Below are 17,285 nucleotides of genomic sequence, written 5' to 3'. Positions count from 1 at the left end.
ATATCATAATTCACGACTTCTTTTGCAGTAGCGGAATCAATGAACCCAATTTTCGAGAACCTGTTCCACTAAATCAAGTCGTATGTCATGAATATCACGTTCCATATTGACTTCTAATGCTGGTTTCTTGCTAAAAACCAAAGACTTCAAATAACCCAACAATAAGCAGTCTAATGACGTTAAATCACAACTTCTTGGAGGCCATTCAATGGCATATTTTCTTGAAATACATAATCAAATCTCCAAACTTTTCTCGTTATTGCACGTGCTGTGTGGCACATAGCGCCGTCTTGCTGGAAACAGATTTTGTCAAGATCAACTTCTTCTATTGTGCCTATACAAGTTTGGTTATCATCGATCTATAACGCACTCAATTGACAGTAACGGTGTCACCAGCTACATTTCGTAGGAAGTGCGTAACGATGACTCCACCAAAGCAAAAACACAGCCAACTGTCAATTTAGGTAAATGTAATAGTTGTTTATGAATACTTTGTGGATTTTCTACGCAACAGAATCCCCATTTTTTTTTTTATTTACCGCACCACTCAGATGAAAGTAGCCTCATCGGAGAAGATGGTTTTTTTTTTCAAATTGTTATCAGTTTTAAGTCGTTCCAAGGCAAAATCAGAAGTTTCACGACGTTTACAGTGGTCCAATGGCTTCAGTTCTTGATTGAGAACAATTCTATACGGATGCAAGCCCAAATCCCTTCTCAAAATCCGCCAAGTTGTGGTTAGAAACAGTCCTAATTCTTGAGATCGCCCTAGAATCGACAAATTGTGGTCTTCAGCAACACTTGATGAACGGCAACAATATTTTCATTACTTCGAGCGGTTCTTCGTCTTATTGACACTTAAAGTTTATAGTAGGTAGTCGAAAAAGTCTTTTCGTATTTGTCAATAGATGTCGTTGCAGTCGTATACCTCCAGTGCTACCAATTACATTGTAATTAAAAGAGGGAAAATAATGAAGAAATTCGCTTTTATTTGTAATCAGTTCGGGGAGCACGAATGGTTCGCTCGCTTTCGTTCTGGAAATTTCGAAATATCGATTTACACTGATGCAATAATGTCTGTAACGGAAAAATGGCAAAGAGTGGTCGACCAAAATGGTACATATTTGTTTATTTATTATTATAAATATAAAAAAAAAAACTATGTTGAAGTTTGATTAGAAATACGAAAAGACTACCATATAATGAAAAGCTCATGAAATATTAATAATGGCCGAAACGATACTTAGAAATCATATAATCTCTATAGTAAAACTCGGTGTATATAATTACTCCATATACGAACAATATATGTACATACTAAAGAATTGCTATGAGAATCCCAGTTAAGCCAAAAATATGTGTTCGATCGATAAATTTTGCAAAAAAATACCATATACAAATGTTCCAAAGTTGAACGGAAACAATGTTCGTGGAAATAAATATTCGTCTCGCAATCATTTCTGTATGGTTTTGTGAAGTAACCTAGTTCTAGCTTATAGTTCAAGACTTCAAACACTAAATGTCAAGAAATTTTCGAACTAATAAAGGCAATTTTTTGATCATGTCAATATATTCTTATTTTAAGAACTTCTATACCGCTTAAAAACCAGTCTGTAACAAATTCACATGAACCCTTAAACCCAAATCATAATTAAATCTTAATATTTTCCTTTATCATAGTGTCTCACCTATTTTCAGAACGGAGCATTTCCACTTTTATTGTTCTTCGAAATACCCCTAACACTCAATATGTAATAATGAAGAAATAATCTTCAATCATACTCTTTACAGAGACTAATTGCCCTAATTAAAATAAACTTAATTTCGCATTTCTTCCTAGAACCAAATGCAAAAGCTTTCATGCTTCAATGAGTTTAAAAGAAGATGAGAAAAATGAAACGACAAGCAACAGAGAGAAGAAATGTAATTCGTTTAATTAGATATTAATCATATGACTCTTCATGAAATGTCGATTGATGCTTTCTCTTATTAAAAGCTTTTGCGTAGTGGTTTTATGCTGCCTTTATAGGTACTGGGGAACGAACATAATGAATAAGTGATGTACATATGTATGTATGTATGTATAATAGGAAGCCAGAATAAAGATACCTATAAACCTTACATTTTCTTAGTAAACCACTTTTCTACGTCTTTTCTATAGTTTTTAAGCTTGGGCATATCAATCCCTAATAGCCATTTTGGACAAATTTGTTGAAAGCTGTTTTAAACGGAAGATGCTGCGGAGAGCTTTAATTTTCAGATATCTTAAATAGGGAAGTCAACTATAATGCACATATGTATAAAACAGTAATATTGAAGAGCATGTTTGAGTGTACCATTATATATGTATTGGAATAGAGTTGCCCCCTAATGAAATCAAAAAAATCGACAGGAAATATTACAAAATGTGTATTTTGAAATAGAGTTGCCACGCGCCGATGAAAAAATTAATATTTAAACCGATCGTCGGATAAGTTTTTCAGAAATGTTTAATTTTCCTCAATTTAAAAAAAATTTTGAATATTGTTACCATTCTTAGAAAATATTACAAAGCGTGTACAAAATGTAACACATTTAAAAAGTCTTTCGTGGAACTATTGAGGAAGTCATCAAATTATATATTTAATATTAAAAATATTTTGGAATAGAGTTGCCACCCACTTAAGAAAAGATGGATCAACGCTTATAAGCAACCCGTCCGGCGAGTTTTTAAGAAATATATGTATAATTTTCGATATTGGCGCCACCCATAGAAAATATTACAAAATCTAAGACGATTAAAACTGTTCCGAAAAACTCATGGAGAAGTCTCCAATTTAGATATATTATATAATAGAGCTGCCAACCACTGGTGGAAATACTGAAAATTAATTTAAAATTTTATTTTGTTTAGATCCGTTTCATACAGATTTATGCAATCAACACTGTATTTTAATAATTTAGTTGTAATGAACGTCACTGGCAATATAAAGTATTAAATTGCAATGTGTACAGTTTCTGTGTACATCTCACCTTAGCAGGTCAATATTTGCCCTGCCATAAAAAGGCCGCAGCATGTGCGCATCTGCATTCTTGAAACACATATGTATCTATAAAGCCTACTTACTTACGTACTTATTTATTCAAGCCTATATAGGTATGCATCAACTAAGGCACGCACAAACATACGCAAATGTAAATATATTAAGTGCATTAAAAGTATAAGGAGGAAATTGTGTAAATAGACGTCTGCATAAGAAATATACCTGCAAACATACCTACTTACATATTTAGAAGTCCTCGATAGAAATAGGTTCATGCACTCATTTACTCAACAGAGGCCGGCTTTATAAAAGCAATGTGAAGAACACCTCGTCATGCATAAAACTTGTGCATAAATACGTATACATGTATACAGTGCATTCAAAAAATAATCATGTGTTACAAAAAGTAGTATACGAAATGAATTTAAGAACCCTCTTTTTCTTTTTTCCATTTGGTAAGAATTTGAAGCATTATATTGAGCTCTATATAGGTTATAAAAAATTTGTTCATACAAGTATGTTCCATTAATATTTACCACCAAACCACATTATGCCTAAAATAATTTGTTCCCTATTGCCAAAAAACACCTCACATATCATTACATTATGAGGTACAGGATCTGATCCGATTTTCTTGGCATTGCACCAAATTACCTATATAGAAAATATTCTTACACATTTTTATTAGTACAATTAACAAATTGAGCGATATAATAGAATAAGTCCACTAGAATTAAAACGAAAATCATTACATTCAGAATATGGGATTTCTCACATGACTATGACCTAGTCTTAGTCTGAACTCTAAAATAATGAGTGCACTCAACTTACGTTGTGTCCGATATAAATTGTGAAAAAGTAGCCGGAAATTAAAATTATATTGATATTTCAAAACTATGTGTTTTGCTAAGTTCGTAGGACTGTCCTTAATTATTATGCCAAATATGAGCGCGATCTGTCAACCAGTTTGTTTACAGCATCTACAGCAGTCGGTACACATCAGTAGTGCGTTGCGATTTTTACAATGAATAAAAATATCTAATAGTGGTGCAAAGCCTTCAAAGACGGACAGAGATCGTTGAAGACTTGCCTCGTTCTGGACGACCTTCGAGCTCTTCAACTGATGAAAATATTTAAAAAAAGTAAAAGATACGGCGCTTAAAAAGCAAGTGTTCGAGGGATGGCAAGAGATCCCGATAAAACTGAATTTTTTTCAAAAGAGTACCAAAAACAGGTCTCTTTGGACATGTCGATCGTGCGAATCCGATCCCACGATCATGGGGAGCATCACAACTGCTAATGAGACATGAATTTATGAGTTTGACATGCAAACAAGTCAATAATGATCGGAATGTAACCCGTTTTCAGTCGATCGAAGAGATAAAACCAAATTCACTGAAGGAGTTGAAAGCCATCACACAAAAAAGCTTATGAAAAGTTTTTCGAGGACTAAAAACTTATGCCTACAAGTGTATTACATCTGGTGGAATTACTTTAAAGGCGACAAAGTAAATATTGATGAATATTTAAATATTTTGCCTTTTGTATTTACAATTTCCGATTACAGTTCTGTTATGTGGTATAAAGTCAACCAGACTACCGGAAATATATATTAGATATATGAGAACTCTCCGATTTTAGTTTTAGCACCAGTCTACATGGTCAACAGGAAAGAATGTTCACTAAATTTTATCAAGCTATCTTAAAAATTCATTGGTAATTTCAGTTGGAAGCCAGCTATAGGCTCGGAACTTCTGATATTCGGTATCCGAAAATTTGAAAATTTTCGTATGGCGTATAGAACGACTTGGCGTAGAATGCGTCGAGATCTTAAATTGAAAGCGTACAAAATACAGCTTGTGCAAGAACTGAATTCGCTCGACCTTTTTAAGCTACATCGCTTCGCTCTATGGGCTCTTGAAAAGTTCCAAGAAGATTCAACGTTTTGGAGTCAAATTTTGTTCAGCCAAGAGGCCCATTTCTGGTTCAATGGGTATATAAACAAGCAGAATTGCCATATTTGGGAGGAGGAGCAACATGAAGAGATTCAAGAGATTACTGTGAGAACGTAAGCGGCGATCACTGCTTTGATCAAAATTAAAACACAGAAACTCTCCTTATTGTGATTATTTAAAAAAAAATAAATTGGATACCTTAACAGTGTTGTATTTTTTCATCTCGATATCGTATTGAAGTTTTAATCTGAAATGTTTCTATTTTCCTTTCCAATTTGTCATTTTTGAACAGCTGTAACTTTTTTCAATCGCTCCAAATTTATTTTAGGTTAAATGAAGCTTAAAATCTCACCTTTCCAATACTCTGTGGTATGACTCAATGTGTTTGGTAACACTGGAGATATATGACTGCAACATCTATTGATGAAATACGAAAATACTTTTTCGACTACTCAATGTATCAAAATGGCACATCAAGTGCTAATTGAGCCCGATAGGGCTGCACTCCTACCTACCTACTCAATGTATAGATTATTGGAGGATTTCATTTACAGCCAATTTCAATTTCTTTTCTTCATTATTATAAATTTATAGATTTATATTATTATTAATTAACAAAAAAATTGGACTACAATTTTCCATAAGAAGTTGTTATGCTAACATATTATTTTCTCACACTGCAGTATACTGTGGGCAAATCTCATTATTCTATGCTTGTTGTACCACGAGCTAGAACTGAAAATTATGCTAGGAAAAAAGCGTGAAGAGCGCATTCAATGTGCAAGTATTAGCTCATATATGTGAACGTCCGAGAGCGTACACACGTGTGTGTATATATAGCGTGTGCGCTTTTGTTTTCTGTTTTCGATCGGAACTCAATTTAACAATTGACTGAGTACTTGACAGGTTTACACACTGTTAAGCATCCCCATTGACTGCGCCAAACAAACACAAAAGAAATGCGTATGCCAACATGACAATATTTATCAGGATGTGTCTGAGACTACTTGTGTAGTGGGTAAATGGTGCAGCAGCCTGGCTGCGTTGCTCTGATAGCATTACCGCAATTATGCGGGCGGATATGTTGACGAGGGAAATCAGCGATCTATGAAGGTTAGTTTATGTGAAGGGCATTTATAGGCGACGCGATGTCATCCTCCTGTATGCGCGCCTAAATATATGCTATTCAATTTAATAATTGGCACTGTGCCGGTTCTGTGTTGCCACCTGTAGCATAATTTCTATCATTTCCTCTTAAGTTTTCTTAATTTGCAATTCAATTTGGTATTGTTCACTTTTTCCAGTATCTGATTTCAATGTTCGGTGTAGGATATTGTATATATGTTATAAAAGTATTGGATTTCTTGACAGGTTGAATTCATTTTGTTTGTAAATTGATTGTTAAATGTTTAGTTTTTGAACACAATTTGCTATCTACTTACATAACATAGCTCGAAATTAAACTATTATAAAAATGGTACTCTGCAAAGTCATGGTAATTCTAAAGGTCATTGGCAACTTAAAATGTACTTAATAAAAGAACAGATATTGAAATAAAAATAGAGCGCAAAACAGCAACAAATATGAACAATTCTAAAAAAAATATTTTGCATGATTACGCACACTTTTATACATAATTTTAAACCATATCATGATGGCGCTACAGTTTTTCAACAAAATAAGCTCTGCGGTCAAACAGTTAGTAACTAACTAAAATTATGAACTTATTTCTGACATAAAAAGCTCTTAGGCACCAAAAGAGTTGCATATTGATTACCATACTTGAAAAAATAACTAAAAATAATTATAACATATAATTAAATGCATGAATCCATTACCTGTTTCCGCAGCATATTTGCAATTAAGTATTGATGTATGTATGTTTATTTGTGTTCGAAGTATGCAGGTATGTATAATATGAAAAAAGTTCCATAGTAATAATAAAAAAGATCATTCATAAAGTGGTAACCCTATCGCTAAATAATTTTGCTCTTGCACATGCCAATTCGACTACCAAAAAAACTTTTCATAGCTGTGTTTTAAGAAATATACATATGTTAAGCGTAATATGGACTCACTCATCGATCTCTTCCTCGGAAATGGAGTGACTGTTGCCGCCGAAAAGAGACATCTTGGGTCTTATCGGCAAATCCTCGAACTTAAATATTTCTGCAATTAGATTAAAAGTGAGAAAATAGTTAAATTTTTGCGTTTATTATCATAAGTTGAATAATTCTTAAGAATAGTATATTAACAGTAGTTTATTACAAAACAAAAAATAAGGTTGCCATATATTTGAAATTTTAAAGTGCCATAAAAGTAAATTGACAGGAAAGTATGTGCCTTGGCAAGCGTTGCCACCGATTTTTTATAGAACAGAATCAATGAAATAACTGACATTTATTTCGTCGCCTTCAAGGTGATCCCCGACAGATGTAATATTCTCATGCCAATGATTTTTCCAGTCCTCGAAACAATTTTCATAAGCACTTTTGGGATGGCCTTCAGTTCATTCAACGAATTTTGTTTTATCTCTTCGTTTGAATACAAACTTGTTCCATTCCGATGATTTTTGACTCGTTTGATTGTTAAACGCATAAGCCCATGTCTCAACGGCAGTTATAATGCTTTCCATGAATGTCAGATCGGAATTCGCACGTTCAAGCATGTTCAAAGAGACCTGTTTGCGGTACCCTGTTTGAAAAAAAATCTGCTGTATCGGGACGAGTCGTGCAAAACGCATTTTGTACCCAAAATATTTACCACAATTATTCGAACGGCCTCGCGAGAGATGTGGGGCTCTTTTGCCATCTCTATAGCACTTGCTTGACCATTTTCAAGCACCATATCCTTGGTCGTCCAGAACGAGGCATATCATGTACCCGGGAAATTTAAATTACAATTTTCGGGTACTTTTTTGTCAGAATGTAAATCGTTTGAAAATTTTTAAAATAAATAAAATAACTCAATGGTACCCATGTTGGAAAAGCTGGAAAAAATTTCACGAAATGACGACTGCATGAAGAAAAGACATTAATTTCACCAATTTTATTTAATGTTTCGGATTTTTTAAAAATAGTAATATTTTAAATTTGTTTATTTGACTAGCTCCGGACATAGACAAGTCTATAGAGAAAACTTTTTTTAAAATTTCCAATAAATAGAACCTGACAAAACGTGGGTATCCTTTTGAAAAAAACAGTTTCGAGAAAATCGCGCTTAAAGCTTTAAGTTAAACCTAAGCCGGCGTAGTGTCAACGACACTAAAATAGGTAGAACTTTAAAAGCCACTTCAATTTTAAAAAACCTTATCGGCAGATAAACATCTAAATTTTCAAAAAACATACACATACACCCTTAAATCAAATTCGAAAATTATTGTATGAACATCAACAGTTTTTCTCTTTTTGCAGTTGTTTTTAATGTCTAAAAATTTAATTTAGAAATGATATTTAATCTCTAACGCTAGTATTTTATTTTGTTGAAATATTCACAAAATCACATAAGCTTCCTATGGCTGCTTATAATCCGTATTTATATATTACCAATTAAATAAATTGATTATACGCAATTAAACGATAAAATTTATCCAGAATGTAATTTATGAACGTGTTGGTAACTATGCTGTGAGCTTATATATTCCAACATTAATATTTCATTTGGTCACAGCTGTTCGCATCACATGCCATGAACATTAAACAGCCATTAACTGAAATCAAAAGCACAGCGTCGAGGTAATTGCGGCAATTAAAAAAGGTACTTTTATAGCCCCTTAGACAGGTATAAGACGCGTATATTCACTCAGTGTTCAGTAAAATTTATATTGAAGAAAAGTATTAAGTTCGCCACGAAGTTCGTAACACCCGAACGAAACGTTTGAAAAGTAATTTTCAAGTATGAAAAAGTTGAACGGTGGAATATTTGATAGTCCTCCAATAACGCAATTACTTAATAAAATATACAGAATATATCAAGTTTATAACTAACATAAATTAAAGCTTGTAAAAGGTTTATGTTAATAGTTGAAAATTCCGAAACAACCAGACCAACTGTCAGACTCAGAACTGACTCCAAATTAGAGTAAAAAGTTAGACTATCTCCCTATTTATCTGGATACATTTTGAGATAATTTTGGCGATAATAGTGCGGAACAGCTAGAACGGTTCAACCAGAAACGGGAAGTGATGGAAGAATGGTATTGAGGTTGCTGAGATCGTCATACAACGATGGCAGATTGCTGTTGATTCCTTAAAAGAGATTATTACCTAGAAAATGGATAATAAAAATAAGGATTTAAAAATAAACGAGAAACTGATATGATGTCATGAATTGTGAGAACAAATATAATATATCCAAAATCATTCTTATGTTTAGGGCAACAAAACCACTGTGGACCAGAGTAATCAGCATAACGAGCTGAGTCGATTTAGCCATTTCCGTCTATCTATAAATACTAGAGCGGGTCAATTTTTATAGATAGTATTGCAACCTGTTGCTACAGATTATGATAGCTTTGTGCACCTAACGGTTGTCTCTATAACCTAAAACTAATCGATATAGATATAGGGTTATATATGCATGTATAAATGATCAGGGGGACGAGATGATTTGAAATCCGAGTGGATGTCTGTCTCCCCTTGAGTAAAAATTAAGATGTCATCTTAATGAAACTTGGTACACATATCCCTTGGCAAAAAAATAAGCCGGAAAAGCCGTATAAACGGTCATAACTAAGCACTAAATTACGACATAGAACTGAAGATCGAGGGCTTTTGTGGGAAAAAAAATTCTTTTTTTGACTTTACTTGTATATACAAATGTATCTCCTAAACCACTTAGGCAACAAATAAATTCGCTGACAACAAATTCCTATAGCACCCCAATCGACACTGTAACCATGAATGAAATCGGAAGATAACCCATATAACGGTACTGTTAAAAACTACCAAGAGTGCGATAAATCAATGACTAAATATGCCAGAGACATGTGTATGAGAGGTATGAGAGGGCGTTAGGGGATCCAGAGTAAAAATTGGATGATGCGCATACTACCGCCCACTTTTAGGCGAAATCACAAATCTTGGGACCCGTCCGACTGATTTCGGCTAAATTTTGTCTGTGACATTCCAATGTAAACATCGATCATTTCTCATACATTGATAATTGAAATTCGGATATACTCCTTTGCTGACAATAGTGTGTAATTGGTTGAATCGGGTCAACACTTCCTTTAGCCGCCCTAAACCTAATTTAAAGATTTTCGAATTTCCGGGAGACTTTATCCCGACTAAAATGGCTATTATGTGAGTTTCCTCAATGAAAATGAAAGAGCGTGTTTTACTGATAACAGTATATCTTTGTGCCTAAAGTGGAGAAAAGGCTAAGTTTAAAAATTCCGAATAATCGATTGTTTGAGAGATAAGTGATATAGTTGTCCGATCTGACCGATTTCGATTAATTATCAATCGGATATCAATATACACCCATCCAAATTTCAATTGAATATCTCAAAACCTAATGAAAAACTTTTATAATCCCTAAAACACTTCGCCATAAAAATCGCTGGTTCGAAACTGATTTAAGATACCAATAGTCGGAAAAAATATTATTTATACTCCAAACTCCATAGCAATTCCACCTCCATCACTCTCACAATAGCACTAAGTTGTAAATATTTGTTGAATTCAACTTACTAGTTTTTCATTTTGAATAACAAAGGGAAACCACAGAAATGAAACGAAACTTTTTAATTTGTATAAATTGCAAACCGTCGCTAATTGCCAGTATACAGCAAGCAAATATTTATTCCGCATTATCCCTCTACATAATTACATAATTTTATTTTCATAACTTTCTATCAATCTCTATAAACGTGTCGTTACCAGACGGTGTTAAAATTGAAATCGCGTGGTAAACCACAACTTTATGAACACCACTAAAATAAAATTACAAAGAAACTGAAAATTTGATGGTTTCAGCGAATCCAAAACGTTCGCAAACTTGCTGCACAAAATGATTATACAATTTCATAGCTAATAATGCCTTTTTGGGTATATATATTAGAGCGGGTCGATTTTTTCTATAAAATCGCAAATGCAGAAAATGTTGTATGGAAAATTTTGAGCAACATAGCTTAAGAAACTATAGGTCTAAACTTGATTTCAAGCTGGCGAATTTTAAGTCGAACTTTAGCTTTTAGTGTGTGTAAAAATTTGTTCGTCAGTTTTTGAGAAAACCGAATGAAATTTAATATCTACGTACCATAAATCGACCGACTCTAATGTTAGGAATGCACATTAGACCAGCACACCCAACTATGGTTTATTATTGAAACCAACTCTCCTTAGTACCCGAGCGGAAAAACTAGCACACGGGTTTTATAGTCGTTAATATAATCGAAATCTCACTTTAAGACCTCTTTTAATGAGTTAAAACTCATGTGGGCGTTTAGCGATTATTATCCGATTACGACACCTTTAAAACCCTATATGGGGAGAAAGTATACCACTTTATTAACTAAATTGATTTGTTAATTTCCTACCTAACAGTTGTGCCTCTCTATTTGTTCCTTAGGCTTAAAAGGTTATCTCGGAGGCCCTTAGTAAAATTAGTATGAACGTCAAACGAAGGCGATCCAATAACTACTTAGCCAACGAAAGAAGAACGAAAATTTTGGAAAAATTGCAACATTGCTTTTAACTCGATACACTTTACTTAGCGATGCTCCAACTTTATTCATCCGTCTGAAAAATACGTTTCCTGTGAGGTTACAAAATAGGTCTCCGTGGTAGCCTCGACTAAAATTTATGCACGGTGAGTGACTTTTTCATGATTGGAAACGAAAAGAAGTCGCACGTGACCAAATCCGGAGAACACGGTGGATGGGGCAGTAGTAATTAGAGTTGTGCGAACAAATTAGCTGTGGGATGACGAAGGTGTAAACTGATGGACTGTCTTAATGGAAAAGACTTTTTCTTTAAATGGGATAATCATATTTCGTGGATGGTCACAAAACGACGCAGCAACTCCTTCGCGTTCAGGTTGTTAAAGAGCGTCAGAGCACTGTTGTGACAAGGTCTCATGGATGCGCTGGTTTTTCATAATGAACAACGGTGGCACCAATCACGCTGACAGTTTCTCATGACCAATATTTCATTTAGGACCTGACCCATGTTGTAAAGAAAATAAGGGGGAGATCGAGAACAAATTCCTACCTGACACTGACTGCCCATTTTGCAACACTATCGTGTGGGTCTTCATCTTCGATGGTGAAGTAGCATCGTTTATCCGCAATTAGAATTAAGAGCTGGTTTTCCAGTGAGTGAGCAAAGTGACGCCCAACACGCTGACAGTTTCATATGCCCAATATTTGATATAGGATATGACCAACACTTAGTGAAGTATATTGGGGGAGATCGGGAGCAATACTTTCCAGGCCAGTTTTCGGTGGAGCCCGGTACCTTGGAACAATGTGTTCTAGTTTTTTTTCTACAAAAATTTACTACGTTCCCGGCCTCTCTACGGCCCACACGGTTTTTGAAATGTCATCGTTTGGGTCTTCGTCTTCGAAGGTGAAGAGCTCAGACCGATGTTCCTCTTTTCCCATTTTTCTTTGATACGCGGACACATCAGCTTTCACAGGAGGCCACCACAAAATTAAAATTCGAAATCGGTTGTATTCAGTACACCATAGTGCGCCATTTTGCGCCATCTGGCATCATACGACGCTGAACCTAAGTACTTATCTAGCTTAAGTCTTAATCTTGCAGTACCCTAGTCGAATATTTCACAAAAAACATCTATGAGCCTTATATTTCTTTCGAAACGATACAAAATCTTTACAGATAATTTTAATAACATTTATTCAAGAAAAATTGTCGCTACAATATTAAAAATATATACAGACGAACTGAGAGAATTTTAAATTTTTGAAGTATTATAAATAATCAGTAGCTTACGCGACCCACCCTAATGAAACACATTTGAATGTTAAATGCATTCTGAGCAGCATATATATGTATATTCTTTTATGATTACTGTGTATGTTTTTGTGGCATGTAATAAAAAAGTTACGCAACACTGCAGCAAAATTTTGACAGCATTGCTGCTAAAACTTTTCAGTCTGTTTAATAGCAGACGTTTACGATAGTGAGCTGCCATGCTCCACCGACCACCAAACAACTACATGCAACCAACGCACTTCCTTTTACAGATGTTGTGGTAGCAACTCGACAAAATCGCGCACTCACCAACACAAGCGAAAGAATCTGTGCTTACACATACATTCAGGTGCGCACAAAGGCGTCAAAGTATTCACATTTTAGCCAATTGTTACGGCTACAACCTGTGCAGCGTGTTGCAGGGGTCACATTGTGCGAAGAGAAGTGGTTAATGCTTTTTGTTTTGGGCGTAATTAGATTTGGAGGTGCACGTGTCCTTCATGCTGACTTCTCACCTTTTGTCCTGCAAAGAGCGGCCATTAGTTGTTCAAGTTGAAATTTCATAAAAGCCGAATTGCCGACACCAGCACAGTTACAGTTAAATTATGTGTATGCAAGATGGTCCGTGCAATTATTTCCTTCTATAGTAGTGCTCATGATGACCATGCAAAAGAAATCGAGTTCCGTACATAATGGCCTCGAATGTTCTTTTACAGGCATAAAGTTTTTGTTTTATTAATAAAACATTTTTGTAGCGTTCTTATTGAAAAACCCGCTCTAAAAGTTAAGGCCACTGACTCCGACTTTCGATAATAAATTTTAATAATTTTGACTCGTTTTTGGATCGTATTTCTTTTCATGATGAAATGGCAAACCTTACTGAAGAGAAATGTCAAAAGAGCGGGAAAAAATATGGCGTCTCGGTCTACTTTTGTAGTGCCCTATTGAAAAATCGTATATAAAAAGACTTAATTCTCTTAGTAAGAAAGATCACTCGCTTTAACAGAGTTCTCAAGTAGGACCATCTGGTAAAAAAGTGGGTTTTAGATGTTAGTTGACTTGCTGAGCACAGGTTTGAAGGTGAAAATTGAGGTCACATCCAAGCTTACGCCCTTATCTCGAATTTCTTGACGTAAAAAAGTTCTGTCGATCGAATTGGCATTTATGGTGGTATGTTCTAGTGATGGAAAACAATCGAGTGTATCGATAACTTTATTTTAATATAGTATCACTATCAAATACTCTACAAAGGTATCCATTATTTTATTCTCGCTTGTTAAGTGAGAGAGTATTAATGTTGGATTTGAAAAAATAAGAATAAAAATAAGAAAAAAACGTTAACTTCGGTTGCAACGAAGCTGTAGTTTCACAAATAAAAAAATTTCCCATACAGAAACCTGATTTTCATCAGACAGTTTGTATGTCAGCTATATGATATACAATCCCGATCTGAACAATTAATTCGGAGATCGTCACGTTACCTTGAATAATTATCCATGTCAATTTTCGAGAACATAATAGTATCTCGTCAAATAAAAAAAAATTCCAAACAAGGACTTCATTTTGGGTGTTTAGTTGCATGGCAGCTATACAAATGCCATAGTGGTCCGATAAATGGGCAGTTTCTTGGAGAGAAAAGGACTTGTCAGACTAACGGTAGTTTCGAAACACCAGCGGTTGGATATTGCTACTAGGCCTCTCAAAATAAAATTAATTCTAAAGAGATCATTTCGTTCTTTACAGATACGCCACTGTGTTTCTGTTAGGATATTCACCGAGAGAGAGAGAGAAAGCAATCACCCGAACTCGTAATGTTTTAGGCTCACCCTATCAATAGGCTAATATGCACATACATACATGCGTAGATATGTGGCTTCCAAAGGTGTGTGGTTGCCAGTTTACTAACGGTAGACAGCCAGGGCACTGCCGTTGACAGCGAATTGGCGAACGCAAACGTCAGCAGAATCATGAATATTTGCTTTTGGGTATGTTACACAACTCTCATCCATTACCACTTTGTCTGCACCAAAAATTTGGCGAAAACTTAATTTGTATTTCGTTTTTCTTTTTCAACTTAGGTAAAGATGGGTTTTGCACACTATCTCAACTGTATCACCTGTGAGTAGTGACTCGTATGTTGTCGTGTTTTTCATTGTTTGCTCTGCCATTTTTCTAGTACACTTCTGGCTTTTTGTTTTTCCGCAATTTTTTTGGTAGTAAAATATTAGATTAAGCACGTCCGCAAACAAGGCATATTCGTGTGAATAAAAGATGGGCGACATACCTTACACACACATATACATATATGTTTTTATGTATATAATATGTGTTGACTGGGGGAACTAATTTCCCGCAAAGCATTTAAGCTTTCACTTTTTCCCCTGTTCTGCACAATATTAGAGTTCAAGGTTTTTGTGTGCAAAAAGTGAGACAATAGAGCAGGGCTCAGTGGTGAAATGTTTGCAAAGACCTCTGCGATTAGTGAGTCTTACAATAAATGCCAGCGACATGAAATGTGTGCGTCACTGGAGTTCGCATATGCAACAAATCATGCTGAAATAACTTTGTCTCATGAGATAAAAAAACTGTTTTATTGCTAAAGTATTTATTTATTTTTTATATTATTTTGCGGACGTTAAAGAGCAAATATGTTCAATAAATTTCACGTGACAATAAAGTGAAACGTAATAGGTAAATAAATGATATTGTTAGATCTCGTTGCCAAAGGACAATTGCGGAAACAAATGTGGGAGTAAATATAAATGCCGTTATTTACAACTGTCTGTTATTATAATGCAACAAAACTTTGTGCAGAGTAGCCAGACTTGTATATTCTAAAAGGAGGGTTTAAAATGTTTTGTTAGTGTTTCAAGATTAAATCAATCATTCCACTTGTAAAATGAATGGACCGAATGATTATCGGACTAAAATTACCCACACCACATGTGTTTCGTTGAAAAAATGCAGACAACTATTACATTGGATCCTTTAGAATTTAAAATTTAGTTAATGGAACAGTAACTCTTTGGTACTTCGTTTTTAAGACAAATTTAGTTCTTCGGCGATTTTTCGTTTTCATTATCAATATATTTACCATCAAGGCTGACTCACCGATTATGGAGATTTCAACTTTTCGTTACAATATTTATAATGCAATTTATCTTTTGATTCAAAATATAGAAAGCCTCATTATCTATTATTACCTCTCCAGCAATCATTTTATTCAAGCTTCAAGACAGAGAAAATTACCTAGAATCCGCATCGAAACCCGAATCATGCAATTTTGTCATCGTCTTTATTGATTTGAAGCAAAATACATAATTTTGATGAAAAAACAATTTCCTCCTACACATGGAATCGGTATTCCGCCACTAAATATTATACAAGTATATGAGCATTAATAAGATTCGCTTTTGATGTTTTTTATTGCTTTTAAAGATGCAGGCGGCTGCTCTTCAGCCATCATTAGGGTCATGGTGCTCCCAATTCGTAAGAAATTATGCATTTTTCAGCGGTTCAGTGGATATGAAAAAATCTGATTTTTGGCATATTAACCTTACAATACCTTTTAAGTGACAAAATATCCTGTCTCAATCGACTGAATGTTGACCATTCAAAGTGGTATTGATCCAGCGTCTCATCGTCCACCGCACATGCTCTGCATTCTGCCGATTCTCCTCTACCAAGAGCTGAAGGCGGTATTTTAGAGACAGATTCTCCTTTACATGTATGTAGCAGATTTTTAGTCTGCCCGTTATCAATAATATCCCAAAGTACTGTTATTAGTGTGGTATGCACTGTGTTCTTGATATGATTGTTTTAAAAAAGCTGCATTGTTTAGGGAAGATTAAGGGATTTCAATTCCTGCTGCTACTATCTAACTGGATACCCAGATGATATTCACCGAGTTTTCCACTAAAAGTCTAATTATTCCCTCCATACATAATCTGACGTAGTGACAATTCGTGTTGGCGATGTGCATTGTCTTTATTGTCTACATCCGATAGGAAGTTAATGGACTTACCCACCCAGCACCTTCTATTGCACCCTCTATTATTCCAACAATTTCGGCCTGAAAGACTGAATTTTAGTAATTTTATTAGAAGCAACTTTCTATTTATGGTTTGCTGCAGAAGAAGTTTGTCCTGTTCCTCTTTCACTCTTTGATACATGGGGGAATATATAAATTTCGTTGCTGGTACTGTCGATCACAGTACCATTGCTACACCATTTTAAATATTCATATAATATATTATTTCATTTGAATTCTACGAAGCCACAACTTTGCCAGTACATTGTTACGTCTTTTCACACTTTGGATGCAGCGAAATTCCTGTCGACATTAGGTTAGGTCAAATTAAACCGGTAGG

General features: G+C 34.8%; 1 protein-coding gene across 3 annotated transcripts in view; it reads right to left on the bottom strand.

Annotated features, from left to right (window-relative positions):
- LOC120766843 (uridine phosphorylase 1-like) overlaps positions 1 to 17,285 on the bottom strand; it is a 50,769-nt gene that overhangs the window by 24,894 nt on the left and 8,590 nt on the right. For all 3 annotated transcript variants that reach the window (XM_040092558.1, XM_040092557.1, XM_040092556.1), the window contains one exon: positions 7,054 to 7,144. In XM_040092558.1, the coding sequence (XP_039948492.1) occupies positions 7,054 to 7,106 (53 nt within the window). In that variant the 5' untranslated portion in view covers positions 7,107 to 7,144. The remainder of the gene's footprint in view (positions 1 to 7,053; positions 7,145 to 17,285) is intronic.

The sequence above is a fragment of the Bactrocera tryoni genome, chromosome 1, assembly GCF_016617805.1.
Source record: "Bactrocera tryoni isolate S06 chromosome 1, CSIRO_BtryS06_freeze2, whole genome shotgun sequence".
NCBI lineage: Eukaryota > Metazoa > Arthropoda > Insecta > Diptera > Tephritidae > Bactrocera > Bactrocera tryoni.
Note: the sequence above shows the minus strand (reverse complement) of the source record. Positions and strands in the feature narration are given on the sequence as shown.